Source organism: Schistocerca americana, chromosome 8 (genome assembly GCF_021461395.2).
Source record: "Schistocerca americana isolate TAMUIC-IGC-003095 chromosome 8, iqSchAmer2.1, whole genome shotgun sequence".
Taxonomy (NCBI): Eukaryota; Metazoa; Arthropoda; class Insecta; order Orthoptera; family Acrididae; genus Schistocerca; species Schistocerca americana.
The window spans coordinates 319,809,701-319,822,232 of NC_060126.1; the positions used below are offsets into that span (position 1 = coordinate 319,809,701).

The 12,532-nt window shown below is 42.0% G+C and overlaps 1 protein-coding gene across 1 annotated transcript in view; it reads left to right on the forward strand.

Moving 5' to 3' along the window:
• Positions 1 to 12,532, forward strand: part of LOC124545240 (phospholipase DDHD1-like) — a 190,258-nt gene that overhangs the window by 107,883 nt on the left and 69,843 nt on the right. Inside the window, exons 6-8 of the mRNA XM_047124112.1 lie at positions 3,807 to 3,913; positions 3,994 to 4,143; positions 4,331 to 4,396. Of these exons, the coding sequence (XP_046980068.1) occupies positions 3,807 to 3,913; positions 3,994 to 4,143; positions 4,331 to 4,396 (323 nt within the window). The remainder of the gene's footprint in view (positions 1 to 3,806; positions 3,914 to 3,993; positions 4,144 to 4,330; positions 4,397 to 12,532) is intronic.

Genomic DNA, 12,532 nt, shown 5'->3' on the forward strand with positions numbered 1-12,532 from the left:
GTCAGTATCGTTTTCAAAAGCACCACCAGTCATACAAGTGTACAATAAAACATCACCAGTGCATCTAGATTGAATCTTTTATTCTGTGACAAAGTATTCAGTGTATGAGATTCTGCGATAGGTTAAAAATGTGTGCTGACAGAACTGATGGGGAGACAGTGGGTTGCAAGCCATAACCACGTAACTCCATTCATAAGATCATAGTCACAGATTAAAAGATTGAGTTGGGAAGTACTGTTCTTGATGAATTATTTAGGAGGTGAGAAATGCACTGAAATATTTCCCATTAAAATCATATTATAAATGCAGTCAAATACAGCACACAGAAAAATGTTTCTTGTACACATGTCTTGGAGTTCTGTCCTGAATGTACTCTATATAATGTTGTTTATAGGAAGGATGCAATGCCAGAAGACCATAGAAAAAAAGCAGAATGAACTAAGGAGGATAAGTGATCAATTCAGAGACTGGCAGGTGACCCTAAATGTAAATAAATTTAACATTCATGAATAAATAGGTGAAGGGATCCATTACTGTTTGATTATGCTATTGATCAAAAATCGCTGGAAACAGTAACATCCATAAAATACACAGGGCTAACCATCCAGAGTGACCTAAAGTGGAATGTCTGCATAAAATAAACTGGAGGAGAAGGAGGTCTCAGGCTGAGATTATTGGAAGAATCTTAAGGGAAAGTAATTATCCACGAAAGAGGTGGCTTACAGAAGACTTGTTTGACCAATTATTGAGCAGTGTTCATCAGTCTTGGACCCTTACCATGCAGGATTAACAGAAGAACTAGAGAAGATCCAACAAAGAGTAGAAAGCGCCATCAAAGTGTGAGAGTGTCATGGAGATGCTCCACAAACTGCAGTGGCAGGCACTGCAAAAGAGAGATGTATCACAGAGTGAATTATTGTTGAAATTCCAAGAGTTTGCATAAAAAAAAAAAAAAAAAAAAAAAAAAAAAAAAAAAAAAAAAAAAAAAAGAGTTGGGCAACATATTACTTTCTCTCACATATATCTTGCAAAATGACCCCAACGAAAAAAATTGAGAAATTAGAACTGATACAGAAATTTATTGACAGTCATTCTTCCCACGTACTATTCACGAAATAACAGAGAAGTTGGAAAATGGTAGTGATACCATCTAACACATTCCATGAAGTAACTTGTGGAGATAGACGTAGATGTAAGTGCACAAGACAAGGATCTGTATCTAACTTCTGGTCTGGCATCAATTTTTAATGTGTCAAGGGGTTTCATAACAGCACACAGTCCACTGCAGAGTAAAACATTCATCAAAGTGACAGTAATTATAAAAACAATCTCCAGGCTATGGCTAGCCATTTATTTGCTCTATACTGTCTCCTGTGAGCATTAATTAAGCAAACTATGAGGATGAACTTCGATGGGGTGTGGACTTTGCAAGAATGCTGCTGATAGCTATAGCTGTGAAGGCCTGTCATGATTTTAATTTTCTAGCTCAGTTAGGGTGATTCTCAGTATAAAATCTGTCTCATGAAATATGACATATATGATTCAAATTTTGCAACATCAAATTAGAGAGCAAAAACCCAATACATCAAATTGATTTAAATAGGAACATTTCAGTAGTCATGGGTATAATGCAACATTACACTGTCACGTAGAAAGCGCATAAGTTGAATACTTTTACATGATGGAAAGCGATACCTTGTGGACACAAAGGTGAAACCTTGGTATTCAAAGAAATTGTGAGGGAATAATCACTGATTTTCGACAAAACTGATCAAAATTTCCAAGAGGAACTAAAAAAGACAAACAGGATAAGAATGAGCAGGCTGTGAAATGTCAGATGAGATATACATGATGTTCAATGGGACTAAAAGAGAAATGGTAATGAGAGAGCAAAATGGTTGTAGTCCTAAGTGGAAAACTATGTGATAATTGTTTTAATGGGGGATGTTAGTTTACTAAAATCTACAGTGTCTCAGTGTGCTGAACACAATAAACAAAAGCACCTCCTATTGGTGCATGCAGCAACGTTTTGTATTTCTCTCAACTCTTCAACTTTGCTAGTTGGTCATTTACGAAGTCACCATAGTGGTTTTAGTATACTCTAATATTTTACAATAAAAAAATGCGAAAAAAATCTATTCTATCTCGACATTATGTTTTCAGGTAACTTTAAAAATTCTTTACCATGGTATCAAGCATAACTTCTTAGCTTTCATAGATAGAACATATTGATGATGAGAGTCTGACTCCTGTAGCAGATGTTTGGATGAAATTATCATCATCTGTTTTCATCACAGTAGAGCTAAAAGTATTCCTCTCTCAGTAATGTATTTCAAATACACTCCTGGAAATGGAAAAAAGAACACATTGACACCGGTGTGTCAGACCCACCATACTTGCTCCGGACACTGCGAGAGGGCTGTACAAGCAATGATCACACGCACGGCACAGCGGAGACACCAGGAACCGCGGTGTTGGCCGTCGAATGGCGCTAGCTGCGCAGCATTTGTGCACCGCCGCCGTCAGTGTCAGCCAGTTTGCCGTGGCATACGGAGCTCCATCGCAGTCTTTAACACTGGTAGCATGCCGCGACAGCGTGGACGTGAACCGTATGTGCAGTTGACGGACTTTGAGCGAGGGTGTGTAGTGGGCATGCGGGAGGCCGGGTGGACGTACCGCCAAATTGCTCAACGCGTGGGGCGTGAGGTCTCCACAGTACATCGATGTTGTCACCAGTGGTCGGCGGAAGGTGCACATGCCCGTCGACCTGGGACCGGACCGCAGCGACGCACGGATGCACGCCAAGACCGTAGGATCCTACGCAGTGCCGTAGGGGACCGCACCGCCACTTCCCAGCAAATTAGGGACACTGTTGCTCCTGGGGTATCGGCGAGGACCATTCGCAACCGTCTCCATGAAGCTGGGCTACGGTCCCGCACACCGTTAGGCCGTCTTCCGCTCACGCCCCAACATCGTGCAGCCCGCCTCCAGTGGTGTCGCGACAGGCGTGAATGGAGGGACGAATGGAGACGTGTCGTCTTCAGCGATGAGAGTCGCTTCTGCCTTGGTGCCAATGATGGTCGTATGCGTGTTTGGCGCCGTGCAGGTGAGCGCCACAATCAGGACTGCATATGACCGAGGCACACAGGGCCAACACCCGGCATCATGGTGTGGGGAGCGATCTCCTACACTGGCCGTACACCACTGGTGATCGTCGAGGGGACACTGAATAGTGCACGGTACATCCAAACCGTCATCGAACCCATCGTTCTACCATTCCTAGACCGGCAAGGGAACTTACTGTTCCAACAGGACAATGCACATCCGCATGTATCCCATGCCACCCAACGTGCTCTAGAAGGTGTAAGTCAACTACCCTGGCCAGCAAGATCTCCAGATCTGTCCCCCATTGAGCATGTTTGGGACTGGATGAAGCGTCGTCTCACGGGTCTGCACGTCCAGCACGAACGCTGGTCCAACTGAGGCGCCAGGTGGAAATGGCATGGCAAGCCGTTCCACAGGACTACATCCAGCATCTCTACGATCGTCTCCATGGGAGAATAGCAGCCTGCATTGCTGCGAGAGGTGGATATACACTGTACTAGTGCCGACATTGTGCATGCTCTGTTGCCTGTGTCTATGTGCCTGTGGTTCTGTCAGTGTGATCATGTGATGTATCTGACCCCAGGAATGTGTCAATAAAGTTTCCCCTTCCTGGGACAATGAATTCACGGTGTTCTTATTTCAATTTCCAGGAGTGTATTTTTAGATGCCTATCGTTTCACTGAAAATTTGTCAATTTCCAGACATTGTGGACTCAATCACACCACACAAACTGGTTGGTTTACGACAGATGCTGAACTCAAGTGCGATGGACATCATGTATTACACTAGCCCACTTTATGGAAATGAGGTGGGTATCAAACAATTATTTTAAATAATTTAAATGATACAGAACATACGTAATAGTGCCATATAATTTTGTTTTCACAGGTTCAGCAGGGTCTAACACAGGAGCTTAACCGCCTTTACTCCATGTTTTCACAAAGAAATCCATACTTTGAAAAGAATGGTGGCAAGGTTTCTGTAATGGCACACTCTCTTGGCTGTGTCATAGTATATGATATAGTAACAGGGTGGAAGGTAATTTGCTTTATAGATTTTTGCACTGAACATATTTTAAGGATATTTTAATAAAAATGTGTAAACACAAATTGTTTGCAGATTTACTGCAGTCCTCCACAAACACTGTTTGTGGTTTCATGTGGAAAGATTCTGTAGAGCTATTGGACAAGTTTTAATAGTTTGATTTTGTTGTGTTGCTTCTCAGATATCAGCAAATGGTCCCACGGAACTGCCCGAGAATGGTTGTGGTAAATCTGCTCTCTTGTTTCAGGTAAACAGATTTTAATGTATTTTCTTTACTGCCTAATTACGAGGTGTACAACTTTGCTTCCACCGTTTGCTGATAGGTCGTGACAGCGGTAAGTAGCGGTTGAAAGAAACAGATCGCAGACATCAGGCAGTTAGCTTTGATCTCGGTCAACATAACCTCATTCAAACATTAGTAAATTTGTGTATGCATCATAAAGCTGTTCTTGATTGAAAATGTCAGTTTATGAGCCTAATTCTTGTCATTTGCGGGAGGTGTTACTGTTTTGTTTCAGTATGAAGAAAACAATAGCTGAATCTCATCGAATGCACCGTTGGGTGGCTTGCGGAGTATAAATGTGGATGTAGATATAGTAGTATGTATGGTAAGGATGCTATTAGTGAAAGAGCATGTAATGAGTGGTTTCAATGCTTCAAGAACAGGGATTTTAATGTCGTAGACCAGCGTAGTGGTGGAAGAGAGAGTGTTTTCGAAGATGCAGAATTGGAGACATTGCTGAGTGAAGACTCATGTCAAACTCGAGAAGAATTAGCACGATTAGTGGGAGTGACACAGCAAGCCATTTCAAAACATTTCAAGGCTATGGGCATGATTCAGAAAGAAGGAACTTGGGTCCTGTGTGAGCTGAAACCAAGTGACGTTGAACAGTGTTTGTGTGTTTGTGAACAGTTGCTTCAGAGGCAAAAACAGAAGGGATTTCTGCATCACATTGTGACCAGGGATAAAAAATGGGTTCATTATGATAACCCTAAATGCAAAAAGCCATGTGGATATCCCAGCCATGCTTCCACGACAATGGCCAAACCGGATATTCATGGCTCCAAGATCATGCTCTACATTTGGTGGAACGAGCTCAATGTTGTGTACTATGAGGTGTTAAAACCAAGTGAAACAATCACAGGGGCTCATTAACTAATGCAATTAATGCCTTTGAGCAGAGCATTAAAAGACAGATGCCCGCAGTACAGCGAGAGGCATGATAAAGTGATTTTAGCAGGCACAACAATGCTCGACCCCATGTTGCAAAAGAGGTCAAAAGGTACTTGGAAAAATTGAAATGGGAAGTCCTACCCCACCTGCCGTTTTCTCCAGACATTGCTCCCTCTGATTATCACCTGTTTAGTTCAATGGCGCATGGCCTGGATGACCAACACTTCCAATCTCATGAAGAAGTCACAAATTGGATCGATTCGTGGATCGCTTCAAAAGATGAACAATTTTTTTGACACGGGATTCGCACACTGCCCAAAAGATGGGAGAAAGTTGTGGCCAACGGTGGAAAATACTTTGAACGATACATGTGTAACCAGTTTTTTCATTAAAGCCTCAAATTTTGTGGAAAAAACGGCGGAAGCAAAGTTGTACAACTTAGAGACCACTGTCTTACAAATAGACAATGAAATTAATAAAAAAAAAAAGGGTCTATTCACGCAGCTTACGGGAATGTAGCTGCGTGACACCGTCAACAACCACCAGTGTTTCAACAAGTGAACACCCATCATTTTCAAGTGCAAATACAGTGAGAGAACGCTGTGATAGGAACTCTAAACTTCCAGCAGGCAGGGTTACACTTACCAAGAGCTATAGTATGGCATACATCACTGCCCCCCCCCCTTCTTGCTCCCCCCCCCCCCCCCCCCCCCCTGGCAGTTCACACTGGGAGTCAACAATTAGCACCACCACAGAATGAAAGCTGGCCAATGTCAGAAGTTATCAGTAGTGAATATTAATTGCTAGTGGATGAGGCAGGGGCAGTAACTCTGTCCCTCTGTTGTTTGGACAGGAAGAGCATAGGATTCTGTTGTGTCTAGACAAGACCGCCTAGACACAATGAGAGGAATCCGAAAGGCACGCGCTTAAACTCACGCAGGCTGGCGTGACGTCTGAAACAGGATACGTAATGAATGCCATAAAGAAAAGTACGTAGCTTCTGGAATACTTAACTTTAATCCACATTTGTAGAACATCGCTCTTGATGATACATGTTATAACCACAATATATATAGCAAAGGATTATGGCGCCTTGCTAGGTCGTAGCAATTGTAGCTGAAGGCTATGCTAACTATCGTCTCGGCAAATGAGAGCGTAGTTGTCAGTGAACCATTGCTAAGAACGTTGGCTGTACAACTGGGGCGAGTGCCAGGACGTCTCTCTAGACCTGCCGTGTGGTGGCGCTCGGTCTGCAATTACTGACAGTGGCGACACGCGGGTCCGACGTATACTAATGGACCGTGGCCGATTTAAAAGGCTACCACCTAGCAACTGTGGTGTCTGGCGGTGACACCACAGATTCCAAGCAAAGTTTAAGCAAAAACGTACGTCTCTATTTCTGAAGTGAAGTGCTAATTTAGTCTAAACTGGTTCCATAATAACACTATCTCAATACCTGGAAGTACATGCCAGAATCTGTGTTGTACTCAATAGGATGACTGGTACCAGGCCAGTGTTTACTATAGCTGATATGCTCATATGTTGTAAGCGTGCCTGACACTTATGCTCTATACAGAGATCCTCCAATGTTTTGACTGTTTGATCAATGTGTAAAATGTAAACTCTGCATGGTGTACAGCAGACACCTGCCTTACATACACAAAGATTGCCCCTTACAGACCCTAAAAGGGTCCCTAAACATACAGTGGCGGTCGAAATAATAGAGCCACCTCTATTGACGAGATTAAGAACTAGGATATCTATTAGTTCGCGAAATCGCCACGAGTGCCGTGTTGTCAGTCCCTTGTAGACAACATCAGGGAAGACGTTGCTGCTATCTTTAGTCGTCCGAAAGGAAGCGTTTGAGCTAGACGTGTGAAAAGAGGCATAAAGGTAAGAATCTTATGGGTCAAAATAATAGAGCCGCTTTACACATGTGCCTTTAAATTGATTTTTATGCAGTTGTTTTGTATGTAAATTGACGTGTGGTTTTGTTTACATTCGTCTAGATGGGCAGAGCAAAGCATACCAGTGAAGATGAGCGTATAGTAATGTTCCGGATGTTCAAAAGTGGGATGTCCATGAATAAAATAGCTAATGTCTTGCACGTTTCGCGAAAACGAGTCCAGAACGCCATGAGACGGTCAAAACAAACAAAGCCGCAGGTGGAGAACAGGGGGCGACCTCGTGTAACTACTCCTCGCGTAGACAGACTCATCACTAGGGAAGTGAAGAAAGACCCATTTTTGTCAACACCACGACTGAAAGCCATTTTGTTTAGCGACGAACATGATGTTCAACCATCAACCTCAATGATTCAAAGACGACTGAGATCTGCAAAATTGAATGGGCGCATTGCAAGAAAGAAGCCACATGTTTCACAAGCTAATGTTCGGAAAAGGTTAGCCTTTGCCCGGAGAAATGAACAAAAACCTAATGCGTGGTGGAGGAACATCCTTTGGTCCGATGAATCCAAGTTTAATAGGTTTGCCTCAGTCGGAAAAGTCTATGTGCGCCGCCCACCAAACCAGGAATTTAATCCCAAGTACACTTTAAAAACTGTGAAATACGGTGACGGAAGTGTTATGGTATGGGGATGTTTTTCGTGGTACGGCATTGGTCCAATACACCGTATCAACGGCATAATGAACGCAGAAATGTACAAAGACATCTTGGCAAATGTGATGCTGCCTTATGCTGAAGAGGAAATGCCGCTGAAATGGAAATTTCAGCACGATAACGATCCAAAGCATACTGCAAGGATCATAAGGCAGTTTGTTCAAGAGCACAATATCGAAGTATTAGAGTGGCCACCTCAGTCCCCTGACGCATCACCCATTGAGAACTTATGGGAGATCTTAGACAAGAGAATTGACCGCTCAAAAGCTACATCGTCAGAAAAACTGTGGGAAGAAATCCAGAGAGCCTGGTATGCGATCAGTAGTGGCGAATGCAGGCGTTTAGTAGACTCTATGGGTAAGAGGTGCAGGGCAATCCTCAAAAATAAGGGTTACCCCACGAAGTACTAATGCAGTCCTATGCAAAAAAGACTGTTCCTGTACGTTTCATAAGACTGAGATCAAGTACAATATATTTGTTTCAATTGGCTCTATTTTTTTGACCCTGTGGTCTGGTATTCTTTTGAATATTATTGATTATTACTGATTAGTTTGTGTTGTGTTATCGATATAACTGACTATAGTACAATGTGACTCGGTTGTAATGGTTTCCATCATAGTTCAAACATGTCTAGTAATAAATGTGCACTTTATTCCAAACCTTTGCCAGGTGGCTCATTTATTTTGACCGCCACTGTATGTGGTGGTCAGAAAACATGCCTCACACTGTGTTTCTGCAGAAGACAACAAATCTTGTTGGAAATACTACCTGACAAAAAGGCTATAGACGTAGGTACCACCTCATTATTTTCATCTCACGGTATGTCTGATCTGTCTTTTGCTGTAGCCTTGCTGGCGAAAGATGACTTTGAGGTGGGTTATCTGATCTGACAAACTTTCGGGATCTGAGATGATGATGGGCCCTAGGAAATACAAGGAAGGAAAGTCAGCCATCCTTTCCCATTTCTATGTTTAAGCAAATATTCAATGGATTGAATTCAAATGTTCTAAAATGATGTGCAAATTCATACTGTCATGAGGTCAAACAAAAGAAATTGGCCAGTTGTGAATAGGACTCGTGCACTGAAGGTTTCATGCGAATTTAGTTATGTATGTAGACAGTTCATCCATTCTGGAACCTAGAATCTTTACCATTTTTGCCTATAATCGGCGTTGATACTGGCAAGATTTTGGATCCAGGGATTCCAAGATTTTCAAGAATGCTTTAATTTCAATAATGTAAATGTGACATAAAATCATGCAGGAGCCAGGTCACCACCATTACAATCAGTAGTTCTGCTTCCTGGCTGACAGGTTTGTGATGGTAAAACTCAAGACTAGTCTGCAAATGTTTGTTTCACGTACAACTTGAAATGCCATATCTATGTGCAGTAATTGCTCCTGAATATCTGGTGATGGATAAATTACAAAATGTATCATGTGAGCAATAAACTCATTCCTTGCCTGATGTTCGATGTTTAGCATTGCGACCCAGTCAGCTGGAATGCAGAGCTACTGATTGCTTTAATTTCAAGTTTGGCGTCGGGTAACAAATGACAAAAGAAATATTTTTGTGTGATATAATTACAAATTAACAATTTTTGGGTTTTTTTCCTTTACTTGTACTGTGAAACCTTGATGCTAGGTCGACCTACAACTTTTGATGACTGAATCTGAGAGTATTAAATATGTAATATAAATGGCTGCATCTTTTTGTTGCTTTGACTTAGAAACTTACATTTATTACAACACCAAGGGGTAACAGACCTTAGTATGTGACATTTATATTAATTTGATACATCTACCCTTTCATGAGAAAAAGGGGTCTTAACAGATTGGCGAACAGTCAGTCAGATAAGAAATGGCAAAAAAATATATTTTCTGTGTGATATAATTATAGATTTACAATTTTCAGAGTTTTGCTTAGGCTGTACTACGAAACCTTCCTTTTTGCCAAATTTCATGGTTCTAGGCCACTGGGAAATACCCTGTAGGTTTTGATGAGTGAGTTTGTGAGTATCAAAATGTGTGACACAAATGGCTGTATCTTTTGAGTGCATTGTCTTAGAGGCTTAGAATTTTTGCACTGTCAAGTGACCATAGACCTTAATATGTGATATACATTTGAAATTTATACATCCACCTGTTCCTGAGCCAAAGGGTTCTTAACAGTTGGACAGACATACAGACGGACAGCAAATCAGTCTTTATAAGGGTTCCGTTTTTACAGACTGAGGCAAAGTAAGTGGCATTATTAACACAGGTGCAAGATATTGTTGTATGTTAACAGCAGATATGCAGCTGGAAGTGTATCACAACACAGTCATTATGAAAGTACTCTGAGAAGCATCAAAACATGACCACTTTATAAAAGGAAGTTCTTAAGAACTGAAGACCCTTACTTGGCACAATAGTACTGATAACATGGCGGATACATTCAGAGTATGTTTCTGATCATGGGATTGTCAATGCTTTGAGAGTTACAACATGTCCATGAGTACTGCCAACTGTTGACATGTTAGGCCTTATTTATCAAGAAATGATAATGACTGGGAATTGAGAACAAGAATTGATAGGTTAATTTTAAAGACAGTTAATGAAGTTTAGCTCATTTCGTGTTGTGTGTTGAACAGTGTTAAGTTATGTGTCTTCTGGTTATCTCCTATTGCTAGCTTAATATTTATTTGACCACACTGATATTTATCAAATAAGGACATACATCTGTGTTAGTAACAATCAAGGCCTATTTGCAGTGGACATTGCTCCTTGACATGAAGCTAATAGGAGTCTTCAGGCCTTAAATCTAAATAAACAGAGAATTTATGGAAGATGTGGCTTAGAATAAAATATTTCTGCACTACAAAAAAGTGAAGCATGCAAAAGATGTGGTCAGATGTCAGAATAACTTCATACACGTACACACCATTGGCGGGTATGTAAATTAAAAGAGTTGCAGTTCTCTGTGACAGGTAAAATGGCCACCACAGTGCATTAATGCTGTTTGTGTTTAGTGTTGTTACCTGGCCTGATAGGGTATATAGGGGGCATCGGATGTTCAATGATCACTGTGAAGGACATGGAGCTGCCACATACTTGTGTGAGACAGCACCTGACAGAATTTGAAAAGGACCTCATTGTCTGTCTCCGTTTGGCTGTCTGGTCAAATTGTGCAGTATCCAGGTTTTTGGGGCATTCGGATCTGCCAGTGGCCCACTGTTATACTGCATGGGAACTTGAGGGGAAGCATATTTGTCACGAAGGTTCCAGTTGACTATGTCTGACTGCCAAGAGAGGATCACCAACTTGTGCACCACGTACTTCGTAATCCCTTCGCATCCGCACCTGCCATCTCAGAACAAGTAGACTCCCTGCAACTTCTGTGTCATCCCACTCCATTGGTCAGGGAATAGCTGCAGCCAGATTAGAGAATTACCTGCCAGTAACACAACAAAACAAACAGCTGCATTTGGAGTGGTTCTGTGGCAGGAAGCATGGACTGCTGATGGAGGGCATTGCACTGCATTCAGCAATGAATTGCAGCTCTGCCCTACCCCAAATGTGCCTGCGAGTATGGTGGTGACCTGGCGAGAGGTCCCATTCTTCCAATGTTTCAGAAAGGCACTGCAGTGTTACTCCTGGCATCATGATGTGGAGAGCCACGCAGTATGACTTCAGGTCACATCTGGCAGTGATTCAAGGAACTCTGGTGGCACAATGGAATGTCACAAACATCCTGGATCTTTATGTATTACTTCTCAGCTGACAGTATCGTGATGCCATTTTTTTAACAGCACAATTTTTGCCCTCACACGGCACGTATCTTTGTGAACTGTCTATGTGATGTTGAGGTACTGTGGTGCCCAACAAGATCAACCAGATCTGTTTGTCATAGAACATGTGTTACCAGCTTGGATGTCAGCTGCATCATTGTGCCATTATCCAGGATATCAGGCACCAGGTACAACAGTTGTGGGCCAGTTTGCCTCAGGAGAGGGTACACTGGCTTATGTCATCTTTTCAACTGAATCAATTTATGCATCCAGGTCAGAGTGGGTGCAATGTCATGCTGATAAGTCCTTTGTAAATTTTACTCTATTTTGTAATAAATGAAATAAGATTACATACTCTTTCCAACCATGAAATTTCACTTTTTCCTTTCTCCCTTTTTGGTGTTTCACTTCTTTGTCAGGCAGTGTAATATCCAATATCTTACTCTTTGTGTGATGGGAGCTTGTTGAAGAACTTTGTATCAGGACACAGAACCTCATTCTCTATGAGAAAATTACTTGTGATACTGTAATCATAATGCAATTAAAATTAGGTGGCTTACCGAACAAAAGCGCTGGCAGGTCGATAGACACACAAACAAACACAAACATACACACAAAATTCAAGCTTTCGCAACAAACTGTTGCCTCATCAGGAAAGAGGGAAGGAGAGGGGAAGACGAAAGGAAGTGGGTTTTAAGGGAGAGGGTAAGGAGTCATTCCAATCCCGGGAGCGGAAAGTCTTACCTTAGGGGGAAAAAAGGGACAGGTATACACTCGCACACACGCACATATCCATCCACACATACAGACACAAGCAGACA